The 15,170-nt window shown below is 43.0% G+C and overlaps 1 protein-coding gene across 1 annotated transcript in view; it reads left to right on the top strand.

Annotated features, from left to right (window-relative positions):
• Positions 1 to 1,657: 1,657 nt before the first annotated feature.
• Positions 1,658 to 15,170, top strand: part of LOC144496912 (complement C4-like) — a 137,801-nt gene continuing 124,288 nt past the window's right edge. The window contains exons 1-6 of the mRNA XM_078217528.1: positions 1,658 to 1,805; positions 6,056 to 6,248; positions 8,672 to 8,852; positions 11,381 to 11,451; positions 12,375 to 12,460; positions 14,260 to 14,342. Coding sequence (XP_078073654.1) covers positions 1,741 to 1,805; positions 6,056 to 6,248; positions 8,672 to 8,852; positions 11,381 to 11,451; positions 12,375 to 12,460; positions 14,260 to 14,342 — 679 coding nt within the window. The 5' untranslated portion in view covers positions 1,658 to 1,740. The remainder of the gene's footprint in view (positions 1,806 to 6,055; positions 6,249 to 8,671; positions 8,853 to 11,380; positions 11,452 to 12,374; positions 12,461 to 14,259; positions 14,343 to 15,170) is intronic.

Genomic DNA, 15,170 nt, shown 5'->3' with positions numbered 1-15,170 from the left:
ATCAGAGAGTACCACCCACCCAGCCGCAGTCTCCCCACCCCTACCCCTCCCACTCCCCCCTCTCCTCCCCCCCCGCCCCCTTCCCCCCCACCCCCCCCCCCCCCCCCCCCGCCACACACACAACACCCGAGTGTTGGATTTTGTAAAGAAAAGGGATACAGCATCTTCGAACCGTTCATTATGTCTCCAACCTCTCAAACATAGTATAATATTTGTGTTTCGTCTTCACGGCTTTTCCAACTTCACTTCTTTCTTCTTTTATATCGATCCATCCATACATCCACCCACCCACCCACCCGTCTATCAGTCTGTCAGTTTGTCTATCTATCCATCTATCAGTCTTTCAGTCTCTCTATCCAGCCGACCGTCCGTCCACCCACCCATCCATCCATTTGCCTGTCGATCTTTCTATCTGCCCATCTATCTTTCTGCCGATCTGCCTATCCATCTGTCTATCTATCTGTTTGTCTGTCTGTCTATCTATCCGTTTTTCAGTCTGTCTATCCAGCTGTCTATCCATTGCTATGGTGGAATTAAAGCGATGGACACAAAATGGTTACCTGGCACACAAAATGGTTACCTGGGAAGGGACATTAAAAGGCACTGGCTTTTGGCACAGACAGTTACACAAAAAGTTAAAACCTGCAGTATCTGAATTGCTGCAGGAAGCTGGTCAGAGCTTGAGGCACTTTAGATAAGAGCGGACCCAGAACAATGAGTCTGATAATAAGGTCAGCCACAGATGGGGACATAAATACATAAATGTAACAAGATCAGCCACTGAATGTATATATCAAAACCAGTCATTGATAGAGGACATAACTGCATAAATGTATCCATTCTATGAACAATGATATGTTAACTGTCCATGTCCATACCTGTCTGTGTGTAATGGTGTGTTAACTATCGATGTCCGTATCTGTCTACTCAACTTGTAATGATGTGCTAACGGCTAATGTCTGTACTGCCTATTGTCTAAAAGGTACAAAAATGATCAACTACCATTGTGTAGTTGAGAAGGTAGCTGCCAAGTACTGCGGAGTACCAGTGCTTTCTCCCAAAGCTTTGTGTCCGAAATAAAACTTTATTGTTGAAACCTCCAAGTCTGACTCTGAAGTGGTAAATTTCCCACAACACCATCAATCCATCCATCCGCTTGTATGTCTATCTATCTCAGTCCGTCTATCCATCTGTCTATCCGCCCATATAATTCATAATTTATATATATGTAGATATATACATATATATATATAGATAAATTATAAATATATAAAAGAGGCCACAATTTTGCACTAGTTTTGAGAGTGGTCGGACAAAAGGTTCAATACAATTTCAAGATGTCTTTTTTTCAGTTCTATCCGACCAGATTGCCTTTTGGTAATTTGAAATAAAGCCACTTCTCGTGGCTTTATTTCACTGGGTGGCTACCTTTTGGGATTGATATACCCCGAGATCCGTTTGCTCCTCCACCCAGGTAAAACTCTTATCTGAGGAAGGAGGGACTTTTTTTTTATTGAATCCTCGGCTCAAGCTCTGGGGAAAACCCAGACAGGGAGAACATGTGCAATCCTTTTGGCACACGCACGTCCAGGTTAAATGTCTAGTAGTGTAAATAAGTAACTTTCAAATCAATACTGTTGCCTAGAATATCTACAAAACATCCCAAAGGACTGTTTCATAGCACAGGCTGGTTGTCTCGGCTTGTTTCAGCCTGCAAGCAGTGGGCAGATCTTTCTAACAATGGGGCCGGCTGTGTTCCTCCTCTGGTTCTCTGTGCTAGTACCTGCTGCTGAACAAGCTCCATCGTAAGTATGCTACGCCTTGTGAATGGCTTCCAGTTATTAGAAGCGTGCAATATTTTAAAAATCACCTTAATGTGGATTGCGTTCACTCTTACAAATCATTGGAATAGGGGCTGAATGTATTGCAAGGCAAATGAAATTGGTGAACCAGTGGCGTCTCCTGGGGAGATATTAAACCGGTTTTCACTCCAGGCTGGAATCGAGCGGCTCTCACTTCGAAGCACAGTGGAGATGTCTCCGCGACGCCGGCCATTCATCCCTATTCCGAATGAGAATACAATTCAAAAGCACTGAAAAACAAGGGATCGTTTCATTCATTCCTCGTTGATTTGATTTGATTTATTATTGTCACATATATTGGGATGCAGTGAAATGTATTGTTTCTTGCGCGCTATACAGACAAAAACATACCGTTCTAAGGTACATAGGAGAGAAGGAAAGGAGAAGGTGCGGAATATACTGAACATTATTAGAGAGATGTGGGATATTGTGTGAAAATTGATCGCTACTTTTCTTGCACCTCTGACTGTACTTCATAACTTAACATGTGTCGAGAGCACCCTGTGCTCCAATTCTTCCTTTATTTTGCTGATGTAGTTTGTGCTAGTGGCAGGAAACTGTGAGAGTTTCATTCAGACTAAAGGCTCTTCCCAATGATTAGAGAATCTGCAATGGGTGCATCCATTTCTTCCTGTATGAATTGTGTGTGTCTGTATGTGTGTCTGTGTGTGTGTCTGTGTGCATCTGTGTTCTTGCGTATGTGTGAATGTTTGTGTGATCTGTGTGTGTGTTTGCTTATGTGTGTATGCAGGTAAGTGAGAGTTTGTGTGAAAGTTTGTGGGCTTTGAGTGTTTGTGTGGTGCGTGTGCATGTTTTTATGTGTACGTGTGTTTCTGTGTGTGCTCCTGTGTGAGTGTTTGTGTGAGTCTGTGTGTGTTTGCATTTGTGTGTGTGTGGGAGTGAGAGAGCCTGTGTGTGTGTTTGGTCGGGGGTGTGAGTTTTTGTGTGGTGTGTACCCGGGTATCTGTGTGTGACTCGCGTGTGTTTGCGAGTGTGAATATGTTTGTGTGTGAGAGAGAGAATAAATGGGCGCCTGCTATGATGGAAACAGCCTGAGTTTGTGTGAATGTGTATATGTGTATGTGCATGAGAGTGCTTGTGTGCACACGAGTCTGAGTGTATATGTATGTACCTGTCAGATGAGAGCAAGCTAGCCTCCAAGCTATCAACCTGAGTGCAAATCACGCAAGATACCTTACCAAGCAGCAGGATTGCATCTTGTGTCGTGACCCTCAAGAAAAAAATCACGCAGCCCTTGGTGAAATTACACAATGCGGCTGTACAACAAAATGCCAGGCGGTGCACTTGATTGCATGATGTCAAGTTTAGTTTATCTAATACGAATTGCAATCTAAATAGTACAAAGTGTTGAAATCTGTTTTTGTCAGCATGGTGCCATTGTTTACCTTCTAACCTAAGAGTCAAACATGTTAAGTTATACTAGTTCCTTAATTTTGAAACTTCTGGAAAATCTGTTGCAACAGACGAAGCAGTAGCACTTAGAATTGGCAGTCCGAATGTCTGCCGTTTGCTATATATACATCTGATGATCCATTCATCTGTCTCTGGTGGGTAACTGGTCGAGTTCCTATGGCGTGAAGGTTCCATTTTGCCCAGTCTGCTTTCCAGGGTGAAAAATGAACCTAGAAGCAGGATGAAGTGAGCAGGGGGCGTGGAGTCTTTTCAAACCGAAGTTACCTGTTTTCAGATCCGACCTACGTCTAAGCCCAGAAATTGAAAATGAATGTCTAATCTTTGGACCAAAACATTAATTCTCTTCCCCTTTCCACGATGACATCATTATTTTCAGCATTTATTTGAGGCAATAGTGTTTCTCCTGCTTCCAAGCATGATAGAATCCCTACAGCGCAGGGGAGGCTATTTGGCCCATCGAGTCTGCACCAATTCTCTGACAGAGCATCTTATCCAGGCCCTCTCCACTGCCCTATCCCTGTAACCCCACACAATTAACGTAGCTAATCCACCTAATCTACACATCTTTGGACACTAAAGGACAATTTAGCATAGCCAACCCACCTAACCTGCACAACTTTGGACTATGGGTGGAAACTGGAGCACCTGAAGGAGACCCACACAGGCATGGGGAGAATGTGCAAATTTCACACAGTCAATCAAGACTGGGCTCGAACCTAGGTCCCTGGTGCTGCAAGGCAGTAGTGCTACTGTGATACTGTGCTGCCACTAAATTATATTAGGCTACCTTGGCAGTTGCCATAAAAATATTGGATAGAGGCAATAGTTAACACATTACCAAGGGAAACAAATCAAATCTTGCGGATTCCAAATCATAAGGCAATGGAAAAAGGGAATAACGTGAAATATTGAATTGATTTATTTGCAATGCAGATCAATTTTATCATTGAATCCTTGCAGTGCCGAAGGAGGCCATTCGGCCCATCAAGCCTGCACCAACAATAATTCTACCAAGGTCCCAACCCCATAACCCTACTTATTTACCTTGCCAGTCCCCCTGACACTAGGGGCAATTTAGTATGGCCAATCCACCTAACCCGCGCATCTTTGGATTGTGGGAGGAAATCAGAGCACCCGGAGAAAACCCACACAGTCACGGGGAAAACGTGCAAATTCCACACAGACAGTGACCCAAGCCGGGAATCAAACCCGGGTCCCTGATGCTGTGCTAACCACTGCGCCACCGTACCAAATGTAGCTTTAAAAAAGAAAAACACAAGAAGCAGGGAATTCTCATTAAATATTTGATATCTTTTCAGTAAAAATATGGACAACAAGCTGAAGTAGACATCGGATGACTGATTTTATTTTGGTGCTGTTTGCATTTGCAAAGATTGCAACAGGGCAGTCTGTCGTGGAAACAGTGCATTACTCATGGTGACCACCTCATTCCCATGTTTAACTGTCCATGCTCAGGCACCATAATGTTCTACACAGTGTTTTCAAGTTGCATATGTGAGGTTAAAAATGTGGTGTTTGAGAAGTGTAAATAATGAAAAGAAATGCTAAACCCAAAAGAAGAAATATCTCTTTAAAAAAAGGAGGTGTCTTGAGTAGTGGATTTAAAATTGCAGAGTGCAGGCTGCAGAAGCAGGCCTTTGCAACATTGTATCAAAGCCGAGCAGTCAGTGTTCCAACCTAAACAAAACAGACTTTTGAATTGGACCAATTATTTTAAAGCCAGCACGCAGAGACACAGAGCCAGTAGAATTCAAATGTGAGGGTTGATGACAGTCTCACGGAACTCAGATTTCAGGAATACTGTGAGGTAATTCCAGGTATATAAGCCCGGACAAGGGGGGTTAACTGTCAGAGTATGCTTGCCACTTCTTGAATCGGAAGGAGTGTAGGTGAGGCTCTCATGTAAATCCTGCAGTTCCATATATATCTTCATAAAATCACCATTTAAATAGACAGAAGCCAACTCAGAAAGTGTTCCAGACATGAGCATCACCGGAGAAAGTCATACTTCCAAAAGATGCTTATTTGTACATTAAGAAGTCTCACAACGCCAGGTTACAATCCAACAGGTTTGCTTGGAATCACAAGCTTTCAGAGCGCTGCTCCTTCATCAGGTGAGTCTCCTGATGAATCCATCTGATGCAGTAGTAGCGCTCCAAAAGCTCGTGATTCTAAACAAACCTGTTGGACTTTAACCTGGTGTTGTGAGACTTCTTACTGTGCCCACCCCAGTCCAATGCCAGCATCTCCACAGCATTGTACATGAAGTGAGAGTGACTGAATTCTGTAATGATTTATTTCATTATTCCTGAAGGAGTCTTGTAATATTTGAACAGCGTTCTAGTGGGAATTTTATTCAGTTTGTTAATTGTTTTAATAAGTTTGTCACCAGTTTAAAAATAAAGACCTATTAATTGTTCATGACAGAGAGTGTCAGATCCTGCTTTAGTTTACCAAAACCAACAACTCCGTTCTGCCTCATACATACTCGTACAAGATTATGAGGTGTGGTATATCCCTTTATGGGCTTCCAAAATCGAGCAGAGGGAAAAATCATTTTCACGTCATAACAACAGCAATGGCGGAGAGACCTGACATTGTCCCACAAATTCCCGGCCATTTGACCGCCAAGCTTGTGTGTGTGTGTGTGTGTGTGTGTGCATACATTGCTTTTCAGTGATGACTTCCATGTTGAAACATTGATTGAAACATTGTTTGACTTTCCCTCTCCCCAATAGCTACTTAATTAGTGCCCCCAACATCATTCACGTTGGGGTGAAGGAGAGCGTCGCCATTCAAGTGGAAGGAATAGAAAAAGATATCAATGTTAGAGTGTATCTAATCGATCTGATCACGTCAACAAAGTATTCGAACGATATTGATTTTAGACTAACAGCAGAGAACGGTTACCATCAAATTAACGATATAATTGTAAGTATTACCACCGTGACGCATACCTTACAGTGAAGTGAAAATAAACCTGGCATTTCATTATTTTAGTGATGCATTGCAAAGTCCGAGAATGACACTATTACCATATTACTTAGGCAATCATTTACTTGTTCTTTTCCTTTTTCTGGCCAAATCCGCGAAGTTTCATGTCGCAATTTCAAGTTCATATTGACTAATATGTGCGACGGACTGGTTTGCAACCCACATTGCTTTGATTACTTTGATCACCACTCAAACACAGTAACTACAAGAGCAGGTCAGAGGCTAGGAATACTGTGGCGAGTAACTAACCTCTTGACTCCCAAAAGCCTATCCGCCATCTAAAAGGCACAAGTCAGCAGTGTGATGGAATAGTCCTCACTTGCCTGGATGGTGCAGCTCCAACAACACTCAAGAAGCTTGAAACAATCCAGGACAAAGCAGCCCCACTTGATTGGCACCACATCGACAAACACTCAATCCCTCCAGCACCGACGTTCAATAGCAGCAGTGTGTACTATCTACATGATGCACGGCAGCAATTCATCAAAGTTCCTTAGGCAGCACCTTCCAAACCCATGACCACTTCCATCTGGAAGGTCAAGGACAGCAGATAAATGGGAACACCACCACCTGCAGGTTCCTCTCTAAGCCACTCACCATTCTGACTTGGAAATATACCGCCGTTTCTTCACAGCCGCTGAGTCAAAATCCCAGAATTCCCTCCCTAACGGCATTGTGGGTCAACCCACAGAACATTGACTGCAGCAATTCAAGATGACAGCTCATCACCACCCTCTCAAGGGCAACTAGGGATGGGCAATAAATGCTGGTCAGCCAGCGATGCCCAAGTCCCATGAATGAATTTAAAAAAACTTATTCTTTTGTATTCAGGATGGCACAGATGTAAAGATAATATTCCAAATCTAGGTAGACTATATTTTATGCGGATTCTGGTAGTCCGGTATTTGTGGCTTGGCCACACCAGAACGCACTTGTGATAAAAACGTAAGAACGTAAGAAACTGAGCAGGAGAAGTTCAAGCATATTCAGCCATTCTCGACTTTCCCCTTCAATCTATATAACTCCATGATTCTCTGAGAGCCTCAATATCTGCCTATCTCAGCCTTAGATGCATTTCATGATGGTGCAGCTCCAACCCTCTTAGGTGGAGAACTTCAAATATTCACAGCCATTTGATTGAAGAAACTGGCCCTCAGTTCAGTCCTGAATGGTTTTCCCTTTGTTGAAAGGTTGTAACCCCCTTCATTCCCCCGTTCCCCATTTACACCCCGCCCCTTTGTTCTCGATTTCAGGCCAGGTGATAAAACCACAAGCACACAGACTCTACCAGATCAAGTCCCTTCATTATATTCAAATATTCAGTAAGGTCCAACTCTCATTCTTCTAAATGGTAGCGAATATCATTCAATTTACACTACCTCTCATCATAAACCTCGCATTCCAGGGATCAACCTAATAAACCTAACACTTCCAATGCAAGTGTCTCATTCCTTAACTATGGAGACTAGAAATTCACACTGTACTCCAAATGTTGTCCTACTAAAGCCCCATATAATAGCAGCAAGACTTTCTTTCAATTCTTGAACTCCAATCCCCCTCAATGATAAGCCAACATTTTTTTATTCATTCTTGGAACATGGGTGTCGCTGGCTGGGCCAACATTTATTATTCATCCCTGGTTGCCCTTGAGAAGGTGGTGATGAGCTGCTTTCGTGAAACACTGAGTGGCTTGCTAATCAATTTCAAAGGACAGTTGACAGTCAACCACATTGCTGTGGCTCTGGAGTCACATGTAGGCCAGGCTGGGTAAGGGTGGCAGATTTCCGTCCCTAAACGACATTAATGCACTATGTCACCTATTTTCTTAATGACCTGCTGCACCCACATGTTAACTTTTTCTGTCCCTTGCTCAAGTACTCGCAAATCTATCTGGGCATCGCAGTGTACAAGTTCTGTGCCTTTTGAAAAATATTCTGCTTTTACATTTAGCCCAACAAAGTGAGCAATGTAGCACTTACTGTGACTTAATTCCTACTAACTGTCCAGACTTGAGACAATTCACACCTCTTTAACCTGCGATTATCCCTCTCTCCACTTGCATTTTCTATACCTATAAAGACTTAATTACCTGAAAAGACTTGCATTCCAACCATTATCTTGCCTTTGTCTATATATGCCGTGTTTGTGAAACCTACCTTTCCACTCACCTGATGAAGGAGCAGTGCTCTGAAAGCTCATGATTCCAAATAAACCTGTTGGACTTTAAGCTGGTGTTGTAAGCCTTCTTACTGTGCCCACCCCAGTCCAATGCTGGCATCTCCACACCGTGACTTAATTAGTGATATGAGCAAAATAACTAGATATAGTAATGCTGACCTTCATGCTATCTAATCCCACAGGCTTTTCCTGATCATATCAAGCAAAACAACATTTGGTCACGCAAAAGCAAGCACATTTATCTTGCTGCTGAATGCCAGGATCTGTTCGCACATAGGAAATTGGTCCCACTGTTGCTATCGTCAAAGAAGGGCTATATATTCATTCAGACAGACAAACCAATATACACCCCCAGTGAAACCGGTGAGTACTGCCATGTAATGCTGCACACATTTCAGCATGAGAGCAAAGGTTGGGTGCTGAATGGGTTAGCAGAGGCAATATTCTGCCGGTCCAATAATAAAGTGTTACAAACATTGGACGCAAGAAAGGACATTGGTAAACATGTGTCTTGGGTGGTAACATTACATGACCGGGTATAGGCGGGGATAGGGCCAGGATAGGATGGTCTGTCAAAGAGTTGGTGGAGACTTGATGGGCTGAAAGGCCTCCTTCTGCACTGTAGTAATTCCATGATTCTATGATCATTATAGTAGCAGCCATTAGTTATGCTTTCATCCAAGATTGAGATCACTTGCCTTCAACCAAACTCGTGATGAACTGACGATAATCCCCAGGTTAGTACCATTCTGCCATGAATATTTGCCTGGGGAAAAAATTTGATTGCAAAACAAAGCAAACATTTTAGTGAAATAGGTGAAAGAGAAAACCTTGGCCTCAACAGATAAGATTTTTTTTTTCATTCATGTGTGTCTGAACTCCCACTTACCTGAAGAAGGGGCAGCTCTCCGAAAGCAAGTGGCATTTGCTACCAAATAAACCTGTTGGACTTTAACCTGGTGTTGTGAGACTTCTTACTGTGTCCCTGGCTGGCCAGTATTTATCGCCCTTAGAGGGCAGTTGAGTGTCAACCACATTGCTGTGGCTCTGGAGTTACATGTAGGCCAGACTGGGTAAGGACGGCAGATTTCCTTCCCTAAAGTGACATTAGTGAACCAGATGGCTTTTTCCGACAATCAACAATGGTTTCATGGTCATCGGTAGATTCTCAAGTCCAAATTTTTTTTATTGAATTCAAATTCCATCATCCTGCCATGGCAGGATTCGAACCTGGATCCCCAGATAATCAGTTGAGTTTCTGGATGAATCGACCAGGGATAATATCACTAGACCATCGCCTCTCCTTTGGGCAATAGTTAAGAGGACATGACTTAAAAGGAATTGAAATAGCGTCAGGGCCATCCTTTGGGAAAATTGGGCAAAAGAATAATTGGCTGAGGTGCAAAATGCGGTTCCCACTCGCTACATTTTATGCTAGATCAGAGTCAAAATCCAACCCATTGGCAACAGTGCTGTATAACAGCTCTTGGGGAAAACTCCACTCCTGTATAATTTTCTAGCAATTTATTGAAGTGAAAATATCACAAAGCAAGACCAGCATTTGTTGCCCGTCCCTGGTCAAATATAATTGACACACGTAATTGCCTTGAATTGAGAGGGATGCTGGGCCATTTAATAGTCAACTGCATTGCTGTGAATTGGGAGTGATACGTAGGTCAGGTTACGTACCGCACAGAGCTGCATAAAAGTTTACAATGGGCAACCTTTATCCCCCATGGTGCAAGGGAAGGTGCTGGCGAGTAATGCAGTCTGGGGAACCGGGTTCCAAAAGCACATGGCGGGTAGTGAAATTTGAATTCAATGAAGCAATTAGTGAAGTAAACATAGTAAATTGCCCCTTAGTGTCAGGGGGATTAGCAGGGTAAATAAGTGGAGTTATGGGGATAGGACCTGGATGGGATTGTGGTCAATGCAGACTCGATTGGCCAATTGGCCTCCTTCTGCACTGTAGGGATTCTATGATTCTATGAAATCTGGAAGTAAAAACGTCATAATGACTATGTCCTTAAAAACCCATCTGGTCCACTGATGCCCTTTAGGGAAGAAAATCTGACCTACATATGACTCCCGATTCACGGCAATGCAATTAATCGTTAAATGGCCCAGCATGCCTCTCAGTTCAAAGCAATTGTAGGTGTCAGTTATATTGGATTAGGGATAGGCAGCAGATGCTGGTACTGATTGTGCTGCCTGAGCGAGAACAAAAGGACCCGGCAGTAACTGTGGAGAGAGGAATAGAATAACATCTTCAGGCCCGTCCACTTTAATCACAAATTGGTGCTAAAATTCCCTCAGCATTGCTTTTATTTAACAACCGATTTAGTCTGAAATAGAGAGTCATCTGGATAAGGACATGCATGGGTGGGGTGGGATGGGGAACAAGGTAGGGGGTGTAAAATGGATGGTGCAGCAATTGTTCCCCGTTCAATATTCTGTTCCATTGACTTCCATAGAATGGAGAATGAAGGAGTGCTATAGCAGGCATCAAAAGCAATCCCGTTTATTTGTCGTCTCCGCTTGTGTTCAATTTTATACCCACTGATGTTAAAAAATAAATGTCTTGTACGCTAAACAGTGGCATCTCGTTGATTAGTCCGGCTTGCTGCTCTGTACTATTCAAATCAATGGGATTGAATATCCAGCCAGGTTACAATTGGTGACAGAATGAATGCCGCCATTATATGGCTACTGCACAAGACGTATTTCTTCCCTGTAGATTCCATTTATGAAGCGTCACCTTGCAGCCAGGCATACTATAAAACCCATGGTGACTGAAAAAGCTGAATGACACTTATGTAAACCGTGTTTGTTTCTCGTTTAGCCAATACCATCGCTCATGGTGTGACCATTCTCGTTCTTTTTTTGTGCAGTGAAATACAGGATCTTTACTTTGGATCATTATATGAGACCAGTGACAGCGAATATTGAAGTAACCATATACGTGAGTATCTTTGGAATTATGAGTTATCAGAAATGGATCACGATGGCTCAGTGGGTGGCGTGGCTACTTCACAGCGTCAGGGATCCGGGTTTGATTCCCGGCTTGGGTCACTGTCTGTGCGGAGACTGCACGTTCTCCCTGTGTCTGCGTGGGTTTCCTCCGGGTGCTCCTGTTTCCTCCCACAGTCCAATGATGTGCGGGTTAGGTTGATTGGCCATGTTACTGCGTTACCATTGCGTGACCACTTACTGCGCAGACCACGTGCCTGCGTGGGTTTCCTCCGGGTGCTCCAGTTTCCTCCCACGTCCGAAAGACGTGCAGGTTAGGTGCTAAATTCTCCCTCAATATACCCGAACAGGCGCGGGAGTGTGGCGACGACAGGATTTTCACAGTAGCTTCATTGCAGCGTTAATGCCAGCCTATTTGTGACATTAATAAATAAATTTTAATGGATGATGGATTGGAGCAGTGAAATTGAGAACAACAACTTCCATTTATGTATCACCTTTCACCAAATATGGGCGGCACGGTTACACAGTGGTTAGCACTACTGCTTCACAGCTCCAGGGACCTGGGTTCGATTCCAGGCTTGGGTCACTGTCTGTGTGGAGTTTGCACATTCTCCCCGTGTCTGCGTGGGTTTCCTCCGGGTGCTCCGGTTTCCTCCCACAGTCTGAAAGATGTGCTGGTTAGGTGCATTGACGCGAACATGCGTGTGGCGACTGGGGGATTTTCACAGCAACTTCATTGCAGTGTTAATGCAAGCCTTGTGACTAATAAATAAACTTTTAAAACAAAAAAAAAACTTTATGATTTATTGAGTATTATTCTGTAATTTACTTGTAATCAAATACAAACTGGAGAGTCAAATGCAAGCAACACAGATGAATTCACACATTGAACACATTCCATTCCCTTACTAGAATTCCAAAAATGTGCAATTCCCCGGTTTGTTCGTGCGATCTGGTAAAGTGTTCAAACGGCAGTTAAAGATCCCGGATATCGCAGAGTAAGTCATGAAATTATTTTGGGACTTCCACTCGGCACATGCATTTACTGAACACGTTTTGTTTTTAACGAAAATGATAAGATGCTTCAGATCTGGTGATTATCCTGCTCAGAGGTCGTTGTTGGAGAAGTGAGTTCAGAAACAACGGCCAGCATTTTGCAGTCTCGTGGACAGCGGGAATGGAGAATTTGACGCTCAGCCGAAATTGCGTTCACTGCAGCGTGACCGGCCAATCCCAGCCACGGATGAGGTCGGAAATCTCATTGGACATCAGCAACCACAGATTTTACCAGCAAACTAAAATATTACCACTAACATTTCGATCATTAGATTGTTAAAACTGTAAACCGATAAAAATTAAGTCCTTCCATGCCTGATACCCGCCATGGAGTCTGGGTATTTTTATCGACCGATTTAATCAATGTTTGTTTTAATGATTTAAGCTTCTTTTGCCATTTGCTTTTGTTTGATGCAGTGTCCCTTTAAGGGACTGTTACCTTTAACTTACCCCTTAGTTTGTCTAACTTAGTTTAATTGGCTTAACTCAAAATAGTACACAAGTGAAGCAGTGTGCTCATTGGAACATGTGAGGAAGATTTAAAGAGCTCAGGGAAAGCACTTGGTCAGTGCTGGTGACATGCTGGCCCATGTGCGATGTACTTGTTGGAACTTGAACCCCCTCCTGAACCGCATATTAAGAAAATTCCGTTTGGGGAATTAAAAATCTTATTGTCCATTTGGGCAACCGCTAATTTAAGCGACAAGTTAAAGGACAAGGTTTGTTTGACAGTAAAAATAAATATGGGCTCATTATTACCAGCGCTGAAAGCTGCTCTTGGGCCGGACCAAACTTACCATCAACAGATCCAGGCAGCTGGCAACCAAGGATGTCTGTCTACCCATCTCCCATAGCTACATTCATGGCAGGGTGTCCCTTGGAGTACACAATGTCTGCTGGCACCATCGAGGCCTTCCATGCCTGATAGGCACCGTGGAGACTGGGGCGTTTTATCGATCTCATGAATCAAATTATGGTTTAATGTTTTTAGCCTCCTTTGTGATTTGTTTTTTTGTTTGATGCAGTATTCGTTTAAGGAGCTGCTGCTTTGATTTGTCCCTTAGTTTGTTTAATTTAGTTTCATTTAGGGTGGCACGGTTATACAGTGTTTAGCACTGCACCCCACAGCGCCAGGGACACGGGTTCGAATCCGATCTTGGGTAACTGTCTGGTTGGAGTTTGCACGTTCTCCCCGTGTCTCCATGGGCTTCCTCTGGGTGCTCCGGTTTCCTCCAAACCGGTCCAAAGATGTGCAGGTTAGGAGGATTGGTCGTGCTAAATTGCCACTCTGTGTCAAAAGATGTGTGGTTTTGTGGATTGGCCATGGTAAATGCGCAGAGTTACAGGGATGGGGCCGAGGGGCAGGCCTGGGTGGGATGCTCTTTTGGAGAATCAGTGCAGACCCATTGGGCCGAATGGCCTCTTTGTGAAATGTAGGGATTCTGTGAATTGGTTGAGCCTAATTATCATATGTATTCTCATAACTGATCAGTAGAATATTGAGACAATCGCATCTTGAATGCCAGGAGCAGAGAACGTACATCTAAAAATATAATTCTCATCAACTTGTAAGGGACTAGACATCAGCGGGCCTGTTTAATTGTGGCTGATATAATAAGTCGATTTAATGTCATCACTTAAGCCGAATTTCTGCACTTTTCCTAACATTCATCTGTAACCGTTATAAGATCAAGTCGGGGAAAGCACTGAATATTTTTCAATGTTTACTTTTCCTTAACAGGCCCGGAATTTGGAGAATTGAGGCGCAGTTTAGCGAATTGCCAATGTCCATGGTATCAACGAAGTTTGAGGTCAAGGAATTCGGTAACATTATTTTAGAACTCTTAAATAGACAGGGAAAATATGGACTAGTTTTCATTGTTCCAGTCGCACTTTTCATACCCATGTTACACGATCACATTTTTTGATGGCAATACATTGTTGCAAAGTAACTTTATATCCACAGTCTATAAAGTTAAGGGGGAGAATAATATCAATAAAACAGTTGCCCTTTTATTTATATCCATGTCTCGTTACAACCTCAACTTTATTTCCTTGGAGATTAAAGTTCATGAATTGAACTTTTATCTATGTGTCTCTGGACATGAATTGCAGAAAGTAGGTACGCAGGTACAACATGTGATTAAAAAAAGGCAAATGGGGTGTTAGCATTTATTGTAAAAGGACTAGAATATAAAAATAGAGAAGTGTTGTTGCAATTGATTTGATTTGATTTATTATTGTCACATTCATTAACATATAGAGAAAAGTATTATTTCTTGTGCGCTAGACAAAACATATTGTTCATAGAGAAGGAAACGAGAGAGTGCAGAATGTAGTGTTACAGGATAGGATGTTGGTGAGACCACATCTGAAGTATCATGCCCAGTTTTGGTCTCCTTATTTGAGGAAGGATGTGGTGGTACTGGAGGCAGTTCAAAGGAGGTTCAGCGCATTGATTCCGGGGATTGCTGCATGAGGAGAGATTAAACAGTTTGGGCTTGTACTCGCTGGAGTTGAAAAGGATCAGGGACGACCTGATTGAAATCCTATAACGGAGTGATAAGGTAAACGTAGACCAATGGATGCCCTTGTGGGGCAATCTAGAACAAGAGGTCACGGGTATAGATTGAGAGGCAGTAGATTTAAAAC

The sequence above is a fragment of the Mustelus asterias genome, chromosome 8 (assembly GCF_964213995.1).
Source record: "Mustelus asterias chromosome 8, sMusAst1.hap1.1, whole genome shotgun sequence".
Lineage (NCBI taxonomy): Eukaryota > Metazoa > Chordata > Chondrichthyes > Carcharhiniformes > Triakidae > Mustelus > Mustelus asterias.
Note: the sequence above shows the minus strand (reverse complement) of the source record. Positions and strands in the feature narration are given on the sequence as shown.